Genomic DNA, 18609 nt, shown 5'->3' on the forward strand with positions numbered 1-18609 from the left:
TGTAGGCCTGGGAATCCAGAAGCCAGTGTGGTAAAGAAGAGCTCAGAAGGAGGCAGGAGCCTTGAGTTCCTCCCTCTGAGACTGTAAAACAGGGCATGGTGCTGGAAAAACCTGTAAGGCCCCTCCGCCTGTGAATCTGATGTTGTCACCAGCTCCCTTTCCAGTGACTTTTCCTGACACCTCTAATCTCCCTAAAATCCTTTAGCTGGCAATCAGTGGTGGGTAGAAGATTCTAGCATAGTAGAATCCAGGACACAGCCTAACATGTCTGCACTACCTTGCAGGCACACTCCTGAGTAAGCAGGTGCCCATGGTTTCTCTGTGCAGCACAGCTGGGCCTCCAGGCAGGGCTCTGCTGACCAAGCAGCAAGACGGAGACCCAGGCAGGGCCCAGCCTCTCTGGTACAGGCTGTGTTACTTCCTGACAGACAGCATCCCCCAAGAGCTGCCCAGGGGCTGTCAGCTCAATGTAAATGAGACAGTGGGTGTTAAAGTGCTTTGTAAAGTTGAAAGCACCAGATTGACTTACTAATAGTCATGTTACAATCTTTTCTGGTAACATGCACACAGCTAGACACCCCACAATTTTAGCAGCAAGATCTAGTCACAGGTAGTATAGGGAAAAAGGCATTCACAGTGTCAGAAAACCTGGGGTCCCATGTCCCAGTCCTGAGGGTTTTGGAGCAGAATAGGTCCTTCTCTTCTTTTTTCTTTTCTTTGAGATAGAATCTCACTCTGTCATCCAGGCTGGAGTGCAGTTGTGCAATCTCGGCTCACTGCAGCCTCCGCCTCCCAGGTTCAAGCGTTTCTCCTGCATCAACCTCCCAAGTGGCTGGGACTACAGGCGCACACCACAATGCCCGGCTAATTTTTTTTTTTTTTTGAGACAGAGTTTCGCTCTTGTTACCCAGGCTGGAGTGCAATGGCACGATCTCGGCTCACCGCAACCTCCGCCTCCTGGGTTCAGGCAATTCTCCTGCCTCAGCCTCCTGAGTAGCTGGGATTACAGGCACACACCACCATGCCCAGCTAATTTTTTGTATTTTTAGTAGAGACGGGGTTTCACCATGTTGACCAGGATGGTCTCGATCTCTTGACCTCGTGATCCATCCGCCTCAGCCTCCCAAAGTGCTGGGATTACAGGCGTGAGCCACCGTGCCCAGCAATTTTTGTATTTTTAGTAGATGCCCGGCTAATTTTTGTATTTTGTAATTTTAGTAGTTCAAGGCCAGGCTGGTGTTGAACTCCTGACCTTGTGATCTGCCCACCTCGGCCTCCCAAAGTGCTGGGATTACAGGCGTGAACCACCATGCCCAGCCAAGGTCTCTTCTTACAGCAAGAAAGAGAAACCTCCCTTATGAGACTTAAAGGGAAAACATTGAATTATTAAGTTACAAGATGTATCTTTAATTCCTGCACTTGTTTTAAGAACATATTTTTCTTTTTTTTTTTTTGTTTTTTTAAGTTGGGATTTCATCATGTTGGTCAGGCTGGTCTTGAACTCCCAACTTCAGGTGATCTGCCTGCCTTGGCCTCCAAAGTGCTTGGATTACAGGCGTGAGCCACCACGCCCAGCCAAGAACATATTTTTCTTTAAACATCCATAGCTCTTACAAATAGAGCCAGAATATGGCCGGGTGCAATGGCTCACACCTGTAATCCCAACTGTAATCCTGTAATCTGAGGCAGGTGTATCACTTGAGGTCAGGAGTTCAAGACCAGCCTGGCCAACATGGTGAAACCCCATCTCTACTAAATATACAAAAATTAGCTCAGTGTGGTGGCCCATGCCTGTAATCCCAACTACTTGGGAGGCTGAGACAGGAGAATTGCTTGAACCCGGGAGGTGGAGGTTGCAGTGAGCCGATATCACTCCCCACTGCATTTCAGCCTGATTGACAGAGGAAGACTCCGTCTCAAAAACAAAAAGACAAAAAAACAAACAGAGCTAGAATGACCACATGGCCCAGTGAATGGAGCAGATCAGTCGGATTAGAGACCTGGGCTGTGGTCCCAGCATAGCCACTAACTGTGGCTGGTCACTGGCTATCTGTGAGCCTTAGTTTTTCATGTGTTAACTGATGGAGTTGCTGGATCTTTTTTTTTTTTTTTTTTTTTTAAGAGAGGGGGTCTCACTGTGTTGCCCAGGCTGATCTTGAACTCCTGGGTTCAAGCGATCCTCCCACCTCTCAAAGTGTTGGACTTACAGGCATGGGCCACTGTGCCTAGCCTAGTTGCTGGATCTTGACTATGATTAGTCTCTCACAGTGCCAAGTGAAATGCTGCCAGTCACCGCCCAGGCCCTGCACATGTGTTTCTGTCCCAGCTGGAAGGAATGCTCTTTCCAAGATGGTCTGTCTAAATTGTCATTCCTTCCCCCAGACCATGAGCTCCTCAGAGGCAGAGATGGTCTTGCTCACTGCTGGATCCCTGGCATCTTGGGGGATGCAGGTGTTTGTTGAATGAATGAATAAATGGATAGATGAATGAGTGTGGTCTTTCTGTCACAGGATAGAACACCTGGGACTCAATGTGGTGCTGCAGCTGCTCGTGGGGGTGCCCCTGGAGATGGTGCATGGAGCCACCCGAATTGGGCTTGTCTATGTGGCTGGCGTTGTGGCAGGTAGGCCCCGTGTCCACAGAGGCACACTACCCCAGGGTGGGCTGGGAGACCCTGTGGGGCAGGGCAAGCCCCAGGCTTCCAGGACACACAGAAGATCCTCATCTCCAAGGCTCCTGACTTACCGGGCTGTCCTCCAGGCACACCCACCTCCCCAGGAGGCTGAAGAGGGGACTGTTACCCAGAGAGGGAGGTGTGTAGCAGGACGGAGGAGGAGAGCACTGGATTTGGGACAGGCTGGCCAACCGACTGTCAGTCTCACACCACCATGCAGTAGCTCTGTGAGCTTGGGGAAATTTCCTAATCTCTTTTGGCCATGTTAAGCTTTAAGAGGGAACTAATGAGATCTGCCTGTAGGGTTGCTGGGAGGGTGGAGTGAGTGAGGCAACAAATGAACAACAGTGCTCCAAAAACTGGAAGGACACAGTGAGATCCCCACAGGGGAACCAAAGGGGTGAGTGGAGCCAGGCACTGCCCTGGCCACATAGCACCTATCCCCAAAAGGAGAGCTGGCTGCTACCCAGACCAACCCCAGTCCCCTTGCCTGACCCACTGCTGACTGGGAGTCTGGCCTAAGAGACAGTGAGCCCTCACTCCATCTGAAGGCATCTGGGCCTCTAGCTGACTCGGCATACATGTGGATGTGGCAGGTGATCATCCCTCATGGATAGTGGCCAGAGTGAGCTTTCCACCTTCTGCCCTCTCCCTAGTGGGAGGTGAGGCGGGTGAAGTGAGCTGGGGAGAGCCTGGATTTCTGCAGGAAGAGTCTGCCAGCCAGGCCTCTGAACATGAGGATCTCCCTCGTGATGTCTCCAACTTTATTGCCAGCAGTTTTTTTTTTTTTTTTTAACAAGGTTTGCCGCCTCATCTCTTCAACTTGACAGCTGTGCCCAAGGGAGCTTTGTGTGTATGTTTAAGTAAGATCTTAATCCTTTCTGAGTGGCATTAAAGTTGTCATCAGGAGAGCTGGGCAGCGTCAGCCTTGTAAACAACAGGCAGGCGGGGACGCTGGGAGTAACTGAAGTGGTTTCAGAAATCAAAGAGGAAGGCTCGCACCCCACCCACATGAGGCTGGTCTGCTAGTTCATGAACCCTTGGCCTGGTAGACTCACCCAGCACCATCTCCTTCCCTCCTGTATGCGCTGAGGTTAAAAACATTGGCCACCTTGGACAGCGCCCATGCAAGCCCCTCCCAGAATCCAATGCTCACCATGTCCTTGAACAAAGGGCTAATGAGCATCTCTAAGTGCCAGACTTGTTCAGCCACCCACACACCCCCTAATCCTGACATCTGGGGATTTATAGCCCCATTTTCCATACCTCAATACCCAGAGACCCAGATGTTAAATGATGAGGAGCAGGGAAGACACTCATAACATTTGCAGTTAGTATTCAATTAGATGGGAGTGCCAATAACCTAGAAGACAAAAATGAGATTCAAAAGGACTCGGACCTCACCCAAACCAGGTGACATACAGTGGGGAGACAGTGTAGGTGTCAACTCCCCAGTGACACCAGTGCAGAGTGGGAAGATTCAGACAGAAGCAGAGCTCATCTGCTGAATGTGAGCATGTAGAGCTGTGTCATTGAGCACATGGCATGCACTGTTCTCTCTGAGTCATTGATTAAGACCAGAGGGCACTCTGGTCACCACATATGTCATTGATCTCCATGACTGAGTTGATTGATCTACCTCTGCTGTTTGCCCTTTCCTCCCCTCCCAAGCTCTCCTCTGAGAGAAGTGCCGGTTTACAGCCAGCCCGCCCTGGACTGGACCGGTGGCAGTTATCAGTGCCTGCCATATGCAGGCCATATTTTATCCACACAGCACCGCCACAAGGTGGGCACTGTTGCTGTCCCCCAGCACAAATACGGAAACCAAGGCTTAGAGGGCTAAGTGACTCGCCCAAGAAGACACAGCTAGAAAGTGGTAGAGCTGTGCGCACACCCAGGCTGTTTGACCCCCAAGGCTGTACTCTCAGCCACTACAATAGTGTGATGAGAACCAAAAGGTGGGCCTTGTCCTTTTTGCCGATAATTTACTGTCAGAAACTAAGGCAGACCAGGTGCAGTGGCTCATACCTGTAATTCTAACACTTTGGGAGGTCAAGGCAGGAGGATTGCTTGAGCCCAGGAGTTCGAGATCAGCCTGGGCAACATAGGGAGACTCTGTCGCTACAAAAAAATTTTTTTTAAATTAGCCAGGCATGTTGGCATGGGCCTGTAGTCCCAGCTACTTGGGAGGCTGATGCAGGAGGATCGCTTGAGCCCAGAAATTCAAGGCTGCAGTGAGCTGTGATAACACCACTGCACTCCAGCCTGGGTGACAAAGCAAGACCCTGTCTCAAAAAAAAAAAAAACAAAAAGCCAAAGGAGACCTTAATAGATGTCTGGCAGCCTTACTCTCTAATTCCTGCCCAATGAAAGCATTCCAAACCCAAACTTTGTAACCAGGATAGCTAACTTTTATGGAGCATATACATGCTCCAGGCATATGATAAAGGGTTTGTGGATGTTTGTGGATGCTATACTCATCACAACTGTCCTATGTGGTGGGTACTGTCATCCCCATTTTACAGGCAGCTCAGAGAGGTGAAATGACTTGCAGATTTGCTCACCTGAGAAGTACTAGGACTGGGGTGGAGCCCTTCCCAAGCCCTGGGCTTCTAACCAATGCTTGAGGCCAATGTGCAAATCACTTATGGCTAGCAATTGTATGGCACACAATGTAGGTATTTTAAAAACCAGTATCTTGGGCTGGGCAAAGTGGCTCACGCCTGTAATCCCAGCACTTTGGTAGGCCGAGGTGGACAGATCACGAGGTCAAGAGATCAAGACCATCCTGGCCAACATGGTGAAATCCTGTCTCTACAAAAAATAAATACAAAAAATTAGCCAGGTGTGGTGGCATGTGCCTGTGGTCCCAGCTACTCAGGAGGCTGAGATGGAAGAATCACTTGAACTGGGAGGTGGAGGTTGCAGTGAGCAGAGACTGTGCCACTGCACTCCGGCCTGGTGTCAGAGAGAGACTCTGTCTCAAAAAAAATTAAATAAAGATTATATAGATTATTAACCATGTATGTATCCCCCAGAGCCTAGCTCAGGGCTTAGCACATGTTAGGCAATAAATATTTATAGAAAAAAGGAAAGCGGCCGGGCGCGGTGGCTCACACCTATAATCCCAGCACTTTGGGAGGCCAAGGTGGGCAGATCATGTGAGGTCAGGAGTTTGAGACCAGCCTGGCCAACATGGTGAAACCCTGTCTCTACTAAAAATACAAAAATTAGCCAGACGTGGTGGTGGATGCTTGTAATCCCAGCTACTCGGGAAGCTGAGCCAGGAGAATTGCTTGAACCCAGGAGGTGACGTTGCAGTGAGCTGAGATTGCATTATTGCAGTCCAGCCTGGGCAACAAGAGCGAAACCCCAGATCAAAAAAAATAGAGAAAGTTGCTTATAGCCATTACTGGATAATGAATTAAAATAAATAAATAAAGAATAAAGGAAGGAATATGTAAATAAAGTCACATTGCTTAAAGATAAATGTTCTGCCAATTTTTATTTGGATTTCTTTTTAAGGCCAAAGGAGATATTGAAGAACACCTGCTTTAAAATTTTCTGGGCTATAGCCGGGCACGGTGGCTCATGCCTATAATCCCAGCACTTTGGGAGGCTGAGGTGGGTGGATCACCTGAGGTCAGGAGTTTGAGACCAGCCTGGCCAACGTGGTGAAACCTCATCTCTACTAAAAAAAAAAAATGGCCAGGCGCAGTAGCTCACGCCTTTAATCTCAGCACTTTGGGAGGCTGAGGCGGGCAATCACAAGGTCAGGAGCTCAAGACCAGCCTGGCCAATATGGTGAAACCTTATATCTACCAAAAATACAAAAATTAGCAGGGTGTGGTGGCGCACGCCGGTAGTTCCAGCTGCTCAGGAGGCTGAGGCAGGAGAATCGCTTGAACCTGGGAGGTGGAAGTTGCAGTGAGCTGAGATCACATCACTGTACTGTAGCCTGGGTGATAGAGCAAGACTGTCTCAAAAAAAAAAAAAAAATTCTGGGCTAAAATTATCATAGCCGTGCATTATGGCAAAGTTGCCAATTTATCTGTGTGCTGGCATGGACTTGAAATTTTGTGGTGGTGGATACAGAATTCATTATCCTGATGAGAACTAAGTCCCATGATTTGCCTCTGTGCAGAGGTATGATGTGTCACTCCAGTTTGCCATTCTCTCCTGGTCCTTTGCCCCCAGTGACCTCTGTGGAATTCATACTGGCTTTATCTGCCTGTACCTGTTAGGATAGTTAAGAGCTTGTGAGAGGATTCCCCCTGGCCCACACTTCCTGCCCAGGGAGGGCCTTTGTTACCGTGCTTGTGTGTACACAGCCCCAAGTTTGTCTATGGTCTCTCTCAGTTGCTCTAGTCCAGGGATCACCTGCAATCACTTGAAGAAAGTCTTTGCTCTTTTTTGGGTTTTAGGGTTTTTTTGAGACAAAGTCTCACTCTGTCACCCAGGTTAGAGTGCAGTGGCATGATCTTGGCTTACTGCAACCTCCACCTCCCAGGTTCAAGGGATTCTCGTGCTTCATCCTTTCCAGTAGCTGGGGCTACATGCGTGCACCACCATATCCAACTAATTTTTGTATTTTTTTAGTAGAGATGGGGTTTCACCATGTTGGCCAGGTTGGTCTCAAACTCCTGACCTCAGGTGATTCACCTCCCTCAGCCTCCCAAAGTGCTGGGATTACAGGGGTGAGCCACCACACGTGGCCTGAAAGTCTTTATATCACCAATGGAGGACAGATGGGTTCAGGCTGTTACCTTCAAGGTTCCAGAACCGAGATCCAAGCCTCAGACCCTGGGTCTCAAGCCAAGACTCAGGTCACTGAATTTATGATCTGGAAGGAACCAGGGAGATCCCCTCCAGCGGTGGCAAACCATTCCCCAGGCACCATCCCTGCTTAGTCAGAGCTGCTGCTTGTGTTCTGCTCCATGGGTTAGGGCGTCCTGGAAAAGTTTCCTTTGAAAAGAAAGTTTTGGGCCGGGCACGGTGGCTCACGCCTGTAATGCCAGCACTTTGGGAGGCCGAGGTGGGCAGATCACCTGAGGTCAGGAGTTCGAGACCAGCCTGACTAATATGGTGAAACCCTGTCTCTACTAAAAATACAAAAATTAGCTGGGTGTAGTGGCACATGCTTGTAATCTCAGCTACTCAAGAGGATGAGGCAGGAGAATTGCTTGAACATGGGAGGCGGAGGTTGCGGTGAGCCGAGATCACGCCATTGCACTTCAGCCTGGCGACAGAGTGAGACTCCATCTCGAAAAAAAAAAAAAAAGAAAAGAGTTTTGCTGCTCAAAAGTTGGAAAGCCTTAGAGCTCATTTTACAGACATGAAAGAAAACTGAAGCCCAAAGAATTCAGGGACTGTGCCCAAGGTCACACAGCTAGCCGGCCAGGCCCTTTCCATACTCCTGCCACAATCCCAAGCTGACCCCTCCCCCTAGGGTCAGGACTCTGAGCTGTGGATAGGGTGAGGGAAAGGTCAGTGTGTGCTGGCTTGACTCTGGCAGGGGCCCTTCCCTGCCCAGGGGCTGCCCTAAGGCCGCTCTGCCTTGGTGGACTGTGCTGGGGCAAGGGTGAGGGAGTAGACTCTGGGCCGGTTTGTACAGATCTGCTCTGAGATGAGAGGCCAGCCTAGGGAGGCCAGGGCTTCCTCTGTCCAAAGGGTAATTAATGAGGAACAGCTTGGGCAGCCAGCCCTCCTCGCAGCCCCGCAATGCAGCCTCCGCAGACTGCCCCGCCAGGAGAGCGTGGGAAACCTTTGTCATGCAGATCCTGCTGCCTGTTTGTTTGCCACCCTGGGATTTTTCTTTCCTGTTATATATGGCTGACCCTGTGGCTAGGCAGTAAAAAAAGCAAAAGCAAAAGAAAGTTATCTGACAATAGATCAATACCTAATTAAAGCCAGAGGGAAGGCATGAAAGATTTATAGTTGTCCTGGGAGGGGAGGAGGACTTGGGAGTCCTCAGTTCATGACAGGTTTTTTTTTTTTTTTTTTCCCCTGAGAGATTATATCCCCCTTGAGACCAAGAATTGGTTGTGGGGAATCTCTTTCTTGAAGGATCCCAGTGAGTGGGGAGGCCTTGATAGAGGTGGGAGCAGGGGAGGTGGAGGAGTTTATCAGGGCCTCTCTGCTGCCTGGTGCTTGGTGCTCTGGTTGTGGGGCTGGGCCCAGCCTTCTCCTAAGTCGTGGATCTTGCACCCCATAGAGTCTGCAGAATTTGGCTTTCTGCCTGTCCCTCCTCTCTCCAGCAGCTAATTGGCTCTTGAGCCCTCGGGCATTTTCCAGTGGTAATTTCTGCACACTCACCCAGGCCAGCCACCTCTCATCCTCTGAGCCCTGGGCTCTACCTCCTAGTTATTTTTAGTCTCCCATGTCCTTCCCTGGAAGCCAAAGCATTGATCACACTTAAATGAGACCAGAACAATAAATTTCCCATCTTCTCTTTGCCCAGCTTCCCTCGCAGGGCAAAAGTTTGTCATCCACCAGACCAAGCCTCGCATACCCTTCCTTTCCCCCAAAGGGTATGACATCATCTCTTCTCTTCCCTGTGACTCTTCAAGGACATGTTTCCTCCAAAGGAGCCCCACTCAAGAGATGCCATTGGCCTTTTGCGATTTAGCCAGTCTGGAGGAAGGGTGGAAGTAACCCTAAGCAGTTTTCTAGATGCTGTTGATCAGAGGGAGCAATGGTAGAGGGTGGAGGTGAACAACCTCTGGGCCAGGTTGGGGCATGGCTGCTAGAGAGGCCAAGAGCACAGTTTTGGTCAAGAACACAGGTTTTGCATCAGGCAGACCCAGAAGCAAATCCTGGTTCCAGCACTTCCTACCAGGAGACTCTGGGCTCAGTCTCCTCCTCTCTGCAATGAGGCTACTGCTGCCTGCCTCAGAGGGCTGTCTTGAGGGCTGAAGGGAAGAAAGTCTGTAAAATATTTGCCTGGTATCCATGCCACCTAAGTGGCAGCTGTTTCTGCGATAACTACTGCTACTGTTTTTGTTATGGTTCCAGAACCCTGACGTAGCCCCTTGTCTGAGAGGCAGATAATCCAAGTAGGAGTCTGAGTTTTACTTTGGGCAAGATACTTCCCTCTTTGAGTCAAAGAATCAAATGGTTCTTTCAGCCAGAAATTAATCCTCTAAGAAATGCCTAGGAGGCAGGGCGCTGTGGCTCACACCTATAATACCAGAACTTTGGGAGGCTGAGACAAGAGGATTGCTTGAGTCCAGGAATTTGAGACCAGCTTAGGCAACATAGGGAGACTCTGTCTCCACAAAGAAAAATACAAAAATTAGCTGGGCATGGTGGTGCACGCCTGTAGTTCCAGGTACTTGGGAAGCTGAGGCAGGAGGATCACTTGAGCCCGGAGGTGAAGGCTGTAGTCAGCCGATCATGCCACTGCATTCCAGCCTGGGTGACAGTTAGACCCCGTCTCAAAAAAAAAAAAGAAAAAAAAATCAACAACAAACAGAAATGCGTAGGAAGCTCTCAGGCAACATGGACTCACAGGAGGAAGAGATGGAGCCTCTTGCTCTGGAGTCTTAGCTCCGAGCCAGCAGAATCCAAGGCCTGGGGCTGTGGTGGGCAAGCCGAGTACCGCATTCCTGAAAATTCTCGCTGTCTTTCTGTACTAGGGTCCTTGGCAGTGTCTGTGGCTGACATGACCGCCCCAGTCGTGGGCTCTTCTGGAGGGGTGTATGCTCTCGTCTCTGCTCATCTGGCCAACATCGTCATGGTGAGCACCTCCCGTTCTCAGCGTGTCTTTCTGGCCCTGTTCTCTGCCATCACTGGGACTGAGTATTAATCCACTGGAGCTGACTCAGCCCAGGCCCAACAAACGCCAGGTAGACCTAACCTGGAGCAGAGTTCTCGAGCACTCCTCACCCCCTGCAGGCCCATTTCAAATGGGTGCCTTCCAGATGCAATTCTTATTTTTTCCAGTTGTGGCTTGGCCTGGGACCATGCCCATCTCCCTCTTCTGCCTTTTTCCCATTCACTGATGTTAAAGAGTTAACATTTGACTGCTAGCATTCATAGCCATTGGAATTGCTTATTTATCATAGATTGTTAAAAGTAAAAGAGCTTAGAGGTTATCTCATCAAAATTCTCAAATAGGAAAGGAGGCTGTGAGAGTTGAAGTGACTTATCCAAAGTCACAGTCAAGTTTGTGGCAAAGTGAAGTCTTGAACCCGTATCTCCTGACAACCATTCAAGAGTTGTTCCCCATCCCAGCCTGTCATCGGAGCAGGACCCACTCCATTTCTCACCCTCTGCATTTTCCTGAAAGGCAATACAGTGTGATGGCGAAGAGCATGGGCTATGGAGCCAGTCAGCCTAGGTCTAAATCCCTGCTACAACCTGGGCAAATTGCTTAACTGCTTTGCACCTCACTTTCATCATCTGTGAAATGGAATGGGAGCTGGTCATGGTGGCCCAGGCCTATAATCCCAGCACCTTGAGAGCCTTAGGTAGACAGATCGCCTTGAGCTCAGGAGTTGAAGACCAGCCTAGGCAACATCTCTATTAAAAATACAAAAATTGGCCAGGCTCGGTGGCTCATGCTTATAATCACAGCACTTTGGTAGGCTAAGGCAAGGAGATCATGAGTTCAGGGGTTCAAGACCAGACTGGCCAACACTGTGAAACCGTGTCTCTACTAAAAATACAAATATTAGCCGAGCATGCTGGTAGGTGCCTGTAATCCCAGCTACTAGGGAGGCTGAGGCAGGAGAATCGCTTGAACCGTGGAGGTAGAGGCTGTGGTGAGCTGAGATCACACCACTGCACTCTAGCCTGGGTGACAGCGAGACTCTCTCTCAAAAAAAAAAAAAAATTAGCATGGCAAAGTGGCATGTGCCTATAGTCCCAGCTACTCCAGAGGCTGTGGCTGGAGAATCACTTGAGCCAGAGAAGCAGAAGTTACAGTAAGCGGAGATTGAACCACTGCACACCAGCCTGGGCAACAGAGTGAGGCCCTGTCTCAATTAAAAAAAAAAGAAGTCGGGGCACAGTGGCTCACGCCTGTGATCCCAGCACTTTGGGAGGCCGAGGTGGGTGGATCACAGGATCAGGAATTTGAGACCAGCCTGGCCAACATGGTGAAAGCCCGTCTCTACTAAAAATACAAAAATTAGCCAGGCATGGCAGCATATGCCTGTAGTCCCAGCTACTTGGGAGACTGAGGCAGGAGAATCGCTTGAACCTGGGAGGCAGAGGTTGCAGTGAGCCGAGATTACACCACCGCACTCTGGCCTGGGTGACAGAAAGAGACTCTGTCTCAAAAAAAAAAAAAAAAAAAAAAAAGAAGAAAAGAAATGGAATGACATGCAGTAAATGAGATAAAGTGCAAATAACCACCCATATAAACTTAATTCCGTTCTCCTGACCAAAGAGGCCAGGATGGGCTCAGACTAGACAAAGCCTTGAAGGCCAGAAATTGGGATGCATCTTATGGTCTTGGAGGATGTCAAAGTCCTTTTTTTTGGAGGCAGTCTGAAGTCTGAAGGTGATGGAGGAGTCAGTGGCTAACCCTGCCCGATCCTTCTCTGGCCAGCGAGCCTTCAGGTCTTACTTGTCTGTTTCCCCAGTACCTGGCATACAGCTGGGTGCGTGGTAGATGGTGCCTGCTCGATTTTAGTGAATGAAGATGGAAATGAACAATGTCCAGAAAAAGGCATAGCTTCTCTTTGGGGTCCTCCTGTTCTCACCCACTCCCCCATCAGTGTCTTCGCCCACATGGCAGATGTTTGAATGCTCAGTGATTGCAGTGCGCAGGGCTTGGAGTTCCTGAATTCTCCCATGTTTTTCTTCCTTATCAATCTCACTGTCACCCACCCTGCTCCCAACCTCGTCCCTTTTGTTCTCACCAAAATGCCCTTTGTACATTGAGTGAGCAAAGAGAGATCACAAGAGGCGGGGGGAAGGAAAGGAAAAGAGGAGGAGAGACAGACAGACACTGAGTGCCTGCCTACACTTGCTACTGGCCCGAATTTTGACACCTTCAGGTGAGTGCTCTGAGAGAGGCTGCGGGTGCTGGGAAACGTGGAGCAGTGAGCGTCTCAGTGTGTGTGTGTAGGTGTGTTTGCTCACGCACACAGCTCAGTTTGTTGAAAACCCTAGTGCATGGGCTGCCTCCCATGGCCCTTTTAAATGGGTCATTCTGTATCAGTGCCACATCTTTCCCCAGACACAGCTTTTCCTCTGAAATCTGCCTCCTCCACTCCCCCCTCCCCCTGCCCCAATTCCTTTCAGTAGGGGAAGGAAATGCTAACCTCCTCCCTCCCATTCCGCCCAAGACTTGTATGTGTGTAGGGGTGATGAACAAGCTCAACTGAAAGAGAACATGGGGAGGAAGAAACAGGCTGGAGTTCATAACAACGCCCTGTTCCCACCTTCTTCCCCACCTCATGGGGAACAGCCCTGATGGCCCAGAAGTTCCCACGGTGAAGGCAGACCACCCAAGGACCATGGGGTAGGGCATGGGGGTTGACAGAGGTGTGAGAGCAGTTTTGTTCCAGTTGACGCTTCTCTCTGGCGAGTAGCTCATGGCCTGCAGCTGTGGAGATGAGCAGCCCCATCTGAGACCAGTGCCTTCCAGAAGCAAACGGCTTTTTCTGGCCAAATGGGAGCTGTGCAGTCTCCAGAGTATGACACGTGGGGAGCCCTTCTCTAGAAAGTTGTGTAGGCCGGGCGCAGTGGCTCACACCTGTAATCCCAGCACTTTGGGAGGCCCACACAGGCAGATGCCTTGAGCCTAGGAGTTCAAGACCAGCCTGGGCAACATCTCTACCCATCTCTACCAAATACACAAAAAATTATCCTGGTGTGTGGTGTCATGCACCTGTGGTTCCAGCTACTCTGGAGGCTGAGGTGAGAGGATCACCTGAGCCAGAAAGGCAGTGAGTGAGTGAGCTAAGATTGCGTCACTGCATCCCACCCAGGGCAACAGAGTGAAACCCTGTCTCAAAAGAAAGAAAAAGAAAGTTATGTGCTGTCTATTGATGGTGAAAGAAAACTCATTGTCTCATTTAAAAGGTTGGTTTCTAGGCTGGGTGCAGTGACTCACGCCGGTAATCCCAGCACTTTGGGAGGCCAAGGCGGGTGGATCACGAAGTCAGGAATTGAAGACCAGCCTGGCCAAGATGGTGAAACCCCATCTCTACTAAAAAAAAAAAAAAAAAAGAAAAAAAGAAAAATTAGCCAGGCGTGATGGCACGCATCTGTAATTCCAGCTACTCCAGAGGCTGAGGCAGAAGATTGCCTAAACCTGGGAGGTGGAGGTTGCAATGAGCCTAGATCATGCCACTGCACTCCAGCCTGGGCAACAGAGCAAGACTCCGTCTCAGAAAAAAACAGAGATGCGTTGGGTCAACCGTATGAAACTGCCCTTTCCATGGGCCATCAGCATTAGAATATTGGCAATTTCATATGGTTCCACCTTATAGATACACTATTGTTTTCAGCTTCAAAATGAAGATTTGGAGTGTGTGTTATACACAGTAAACTACCTCATCAGAACAAAATGCAGAAAAAGCATGGACTTAACAGAAAATCCGCACTTGAGTACCATTGTCAGCATCTTAATAGCTATGAGTCTATCACTCAGCTTATCGGAGACTCAGTTGTCTCATCTGTAATCCTATCTTCATAGAGGAGTTGTTTGGGAGATGAGAAAATGGACAAAATATTTCAACAAAAGATCTGGAATGCAAAAAGCCCTATAATTAATAATTTTTTTTTTTTTGAGACAGGGTTTTGCTCTGTCACCCAGGCTAGAGTGCAGTGGCACTATCTTGACTCACTGCAACCACAACCTCCTGGGCTCAAGCGATCCTCCTGCCTCAGCCCCCTGAGTAGCTGGGACCATGGGCTTATGCCACCATGCCTGGCTAATTTTTTGTATTATTATTATTTTTTTTGTAGAGGTGGGGTTTCACCATGTTGCCCAGGCTGGTCTCAAACTCCTGAATTCAAGTGATCCACCCGTCTCAGCCTCCCAAAGTGCTGGGATTACAGGCGTGAGCCACTTCACCCTGCCAAGACTTCTTATTTTAAGATGGAGTCTCGCTCTGTTGCTGGGCTGGAGTGCAGTGGCACAATCTCGGCTCACTGCAAAACCCACCTCCCGGGTTCAAGTGATTCTCGTGCCTCAGCCTCCCGAGTAGCTGGGACTGCAGGTGCATGTCTCCACACCCAGCTAATGTTTGTATTTTTAGTAGAGATGAGTTTCACCACGTTGGCCAGGATGGTCTCGATCTCCTGACCTCTAGATCTGCCCACCTCGGCCTCCCAAAGTGCTGGGATTATAGGCGTGAGCTCCACGGCTGGCCAACTTTTTATTTTAAACACTAGAGATATACAGGTACACCTAATTGAATAATTTATTAATTGCCTCCTGCTGGCCAGAGTTCCATTTTTTAATCTACAAGATATTTACTTACACTTTGCTCTGTATGATCGATGTTTTCCCAAAATGTTTGAGATCTGAATTTTCACAAACTGAACCATATTGTCAAAGCACAAGGAAAGACGGTTGTCTAAAAGACACTAAAGATTTTTGTTACAAGGTTTACTTTGTTAAGGAAAAATCCTTTTGTAGGACAAAGAATCACTCCCTAATTTATCTGTGTCATGCTTTCACATTCCCTGTGTTGGGTTTTCTTGAAGTCATTTCACAAGAAACCGTTTGAACCAGGGATAGATGCAGAAAGCTGTATTGGAGTGGAAGCTCCCTGCCTGGCTTTCAGCCTCTGCACTCTTACCCGGTTGGGTGAGCAAGACGCTGAGGGACTGGTTACCAGCTTGTTCGCTGTGGGTGAGTTACTATCTCACTCTTAGAGGCTCTGGGAGAGAATGAAATTAAAGGGCCTGCAGAAGGTTTGTATTCCCCAAGGATCTGCGGGCTTTTCAACATTTACAGCAGCAGTGCTGGCTGCTTGAGATTTTTTTCTTCTCTGCTGTTGTTTCGGTGCACTAATTTTACTGGCGGGAATACTGGATTGGGAAAGTAAGGCAGCTGGTTGGAAGGGGACTCTCTAGTTTAACCCCTCGGCTGCTGGGAGGGAGGCAGGTCATATTTACTGGTGTTCCTTCACTCCGTTTGTGGGCAGCTGGGACAGACGGCACAGGCACATGGAATGTGACCTCAGAAGTGTGGGTGGACAGAGCCCTGGACCGGGAGCCCAGTCAGCTTGCCATTCACTCACTGTGACCTTGAACCAGCCCACCTTAATCCTCAGTTTCTTCTTCCCTAAAGTATGGGCAAAGGGATGGACAGGATCAGCCTGGCAAGCTCCAGGGCTTTCAGACCAAGGCAGATGTTGTAAACCCATGAAACGGGCCTGGGAGGTGCTGTGGCAGAACTGGAGTCATTTGGATTCAGAATTTTTCTTTTCTTTCTTTTTTTTTTCTTTTCGAGACAGAGTTTCACTCTTGTTGCTCAGACTGGAGTGCAATGGTGCGATCTTGGCTCACTGCAAGCTCCACCTCCCGGGTTCAAGTCATTCTCCTGCCTCAGCCTCCCAAGTAGCTGGGATTATAGGTGTGCACGATCACGCCTGGCTAATTTTGGATTTTTTTAGTAGAGGCAGGGTTTCACCATGTTAGTCAGGCTGGTCTCAAACTCCTGACCTCAAGTGATCCACCTGCCCCGGCCTCCCAAAGTGCTGGCATTATAGGCATGAGCCACCGTGCCCGGCCCAGATTCAGACTTTTTCAAGCCCCTCTGCAGGGCAAACTCAGCATCTTTGTCTCAGGTCAAGATACTGTCACACACCTAGATGATGCCTACTGTGTGCCAGGCAGTGGTCTTAGTGCTTTACATGTATTAATTCATTTTATTCTCACAGCCACCTGGTGAGGTGGGTAACTGAGAGAAGGTGGTGGTGTTATCTCAAATTCACAAATGAGAACAATAGAGAAAAAGGAATTCTGAGCCACCCCACGGATGGCCGACCAGGCCACGATTAAAGATGGTGCGTTTAATATTTATCCTAGATAAGGCCCAGGAGGGACATGGAGGCAAGAGACCTCAGCTAAAGGAGAGAGCCATCCACACATTCTAACTTACTTTGCCTGGTATTACCACTCAGGACACAGTGAAAGAGACACTGTCCTCAGATAAGGTATTCACTCAGGCCAACCTCAGTCATTCATGCCTACGATCCCAGCACTTTGGGAGGCCGAGGCAGGTGAATTGCTTGAGTCCAGGAGTTCTGGACCAGGCTGGGCAACATAGGGAGACCCCATCTCTACAAAAAAATTTTAAATTAGCTAGGTGTGTTAGAGTGCGCCTATAGTCCCAGCTAGTTGGGAGGACCACCCAGAAGGTGAAGGCTGCAGTGAGCTGTGATCATGCCACTTCACTTCAGGGTGGGCAATAGAGTGAGACCCTGTCTCAAAAAATAAAAATAAAAATAGGATATTTACTCAGAGGGGGCCGAACACAATGGCTCATGCCTGTAATCCCAGCACTTTGTGTTTTGTTTTTGTTTTTTTGAGGTGGAGTCTCACTCTGTCGCCCAGGCTGGAAGGCAGTGGTGTGATCTTGGCTCACTGCAACCTTCGCCTCCTGAGTTCAAGCTATTTTATTGCCTCAGCCTCCCGAGTAGCCAGGACTATAGATGTGCACCCCCACGCCCAGCCAATTTTTGTAGTTTTAGTAGAGACATGGTTTCACTATGTTGGCCGGGATTGTCTCAATGTTGACCTCGTGATCCACCCGCCTCGGCCTCCAAAAGTGCTGGGATTATAGGCCAGAGCCACCACTCCCGGCCTATTACTGTTTTTGAGAAAGGGTCTCACTCTGTTGCCCAGGCTGGAGTGCACTGATGCAATCTCAGCTCACTGCAACCTCTACCTCCTGGGCTCAAGCAATCATCCTACCTCAGCCTCTCAAGTAGCTGAGACTACAGGTGCACACGACTGTGCCGGCCTTTTTATAGATGCAGGGTTTCACCATGTTGCCCAGGCTGGTCTCGAGCTCCCAGGCTCAAGCAATCCTCCTACCTTGGCCTCTCAAAGTGCTGGGATTACAGGCACGAGCACCTGGCTTGTAATTCCAGCACTTTGGGAGGCCAAGGCTGGAGGACCACTTGAAGCCAGGAGTTCGAGACCAGCCTGGGCAACATAGTGAAGTTCCATATCTAAAAAATAAAAAATTTAGCCAGATGTGGTAGCACATGCCCATAATCCTAGCTCCTTGGGAAGCTGGGGCAGGAGGATAACTTGAGCCCAGGAGTTTGAGGCTGCAGTGAGCTATGATTGCATGTTGCATTCTGAAGCCCTGTCTCTTAAAAAGAAAAAAAAGTCTTCTGTACTTTGCTTTTAATTGTGATAAATGTACATAACATAAAATGTAGCATCTTAAAGTATACAGTTACATTTTAAATGTACAGTTCAATGGCATTAAGCACATTCATACATTCATATTGTTGTACAACCATAGCCATCTGTCTCCAGAACTCTTTTCATCTTGCAAAACTGAAACTCTGTACCCACTAAATAATGACTCCCCACCCCCTCCTCCCTCCAGCCCCTAGCAACCACGATTCTACTTTCTGTCTCCATGAGTTTAATTACTCTAGGTACCTCATGTAAGTGGGATCACACAATATTTAGCTTTTTGTGATTGCCTTATTTCACTTAGCATAAGGTCCTCCAGGTTTATTCATGTTGTAACATGGGTCAGAATTCCCTCCCTTTTTAAGGCTGAATTGTATTCCATTGTATGTATGTATCAGCAGGTGACATTATCCTGCCATCTGCTTCTTAGCTTGGAATATATCAGCAAGTGAAATTAGGCTTTCCACCTGCAAAGGGAAGGCGGTGGCTCACCTCACCTTCTGTGAAGAAGGGGTTGCTGGTCAGTGAGGAAGAGTTGGAGGAAGAGAGGAGGTGGACAAGAAACCAAATATACAGACATATATATGTAT

The 18609-nt window shown here is 49.0% G+C and overlaps 1 protein-coding gene across 7 annotated transcripts in view; it reads left to right on the top strand.

Annotated features, from left to right (window-relative positions):
- The window catches only part of RHBDL3 (rhomboid like 3), a 63526-nt gene that overhangs the window by 30647 nt on the left and 14270 nt on the right, over positions 1-18609 (top strand). For all 7 annotated transcript variants that reach the window (XM_064367683.1, XM_064367685.1, XM_064367684.1 and 4 more), the window contains 2 exons: positions 2511-2623; positions 10312-10412. In XM_064367683.1, coding sequence (XP_064223753.1) covers positions 2511-2623; positions 10312-10412 — 214 coding nt within the window. The remainder of the gene's footprint in view (positions 1-2510; positions 2624-10311; positions 10413-18609) is intronic.

Source organism: Aotus nancymaae, unplaced genomic scaffold, assembly GCF_030222135.1.
Source record: "Aotus nancymaae isolate 86718 unplaced genomic scaffold, 86718_ANA_hifiasm-v0.15.2.pri h1tg000072l, whole genome shotgun sequence".
Taxonomy (NCBI): domain Eukaryota; kingdom Metazoa; phylum Chordata; class Mammalia; order Primates; family Aotidae; genus Aotus; species Aotus nancymaae.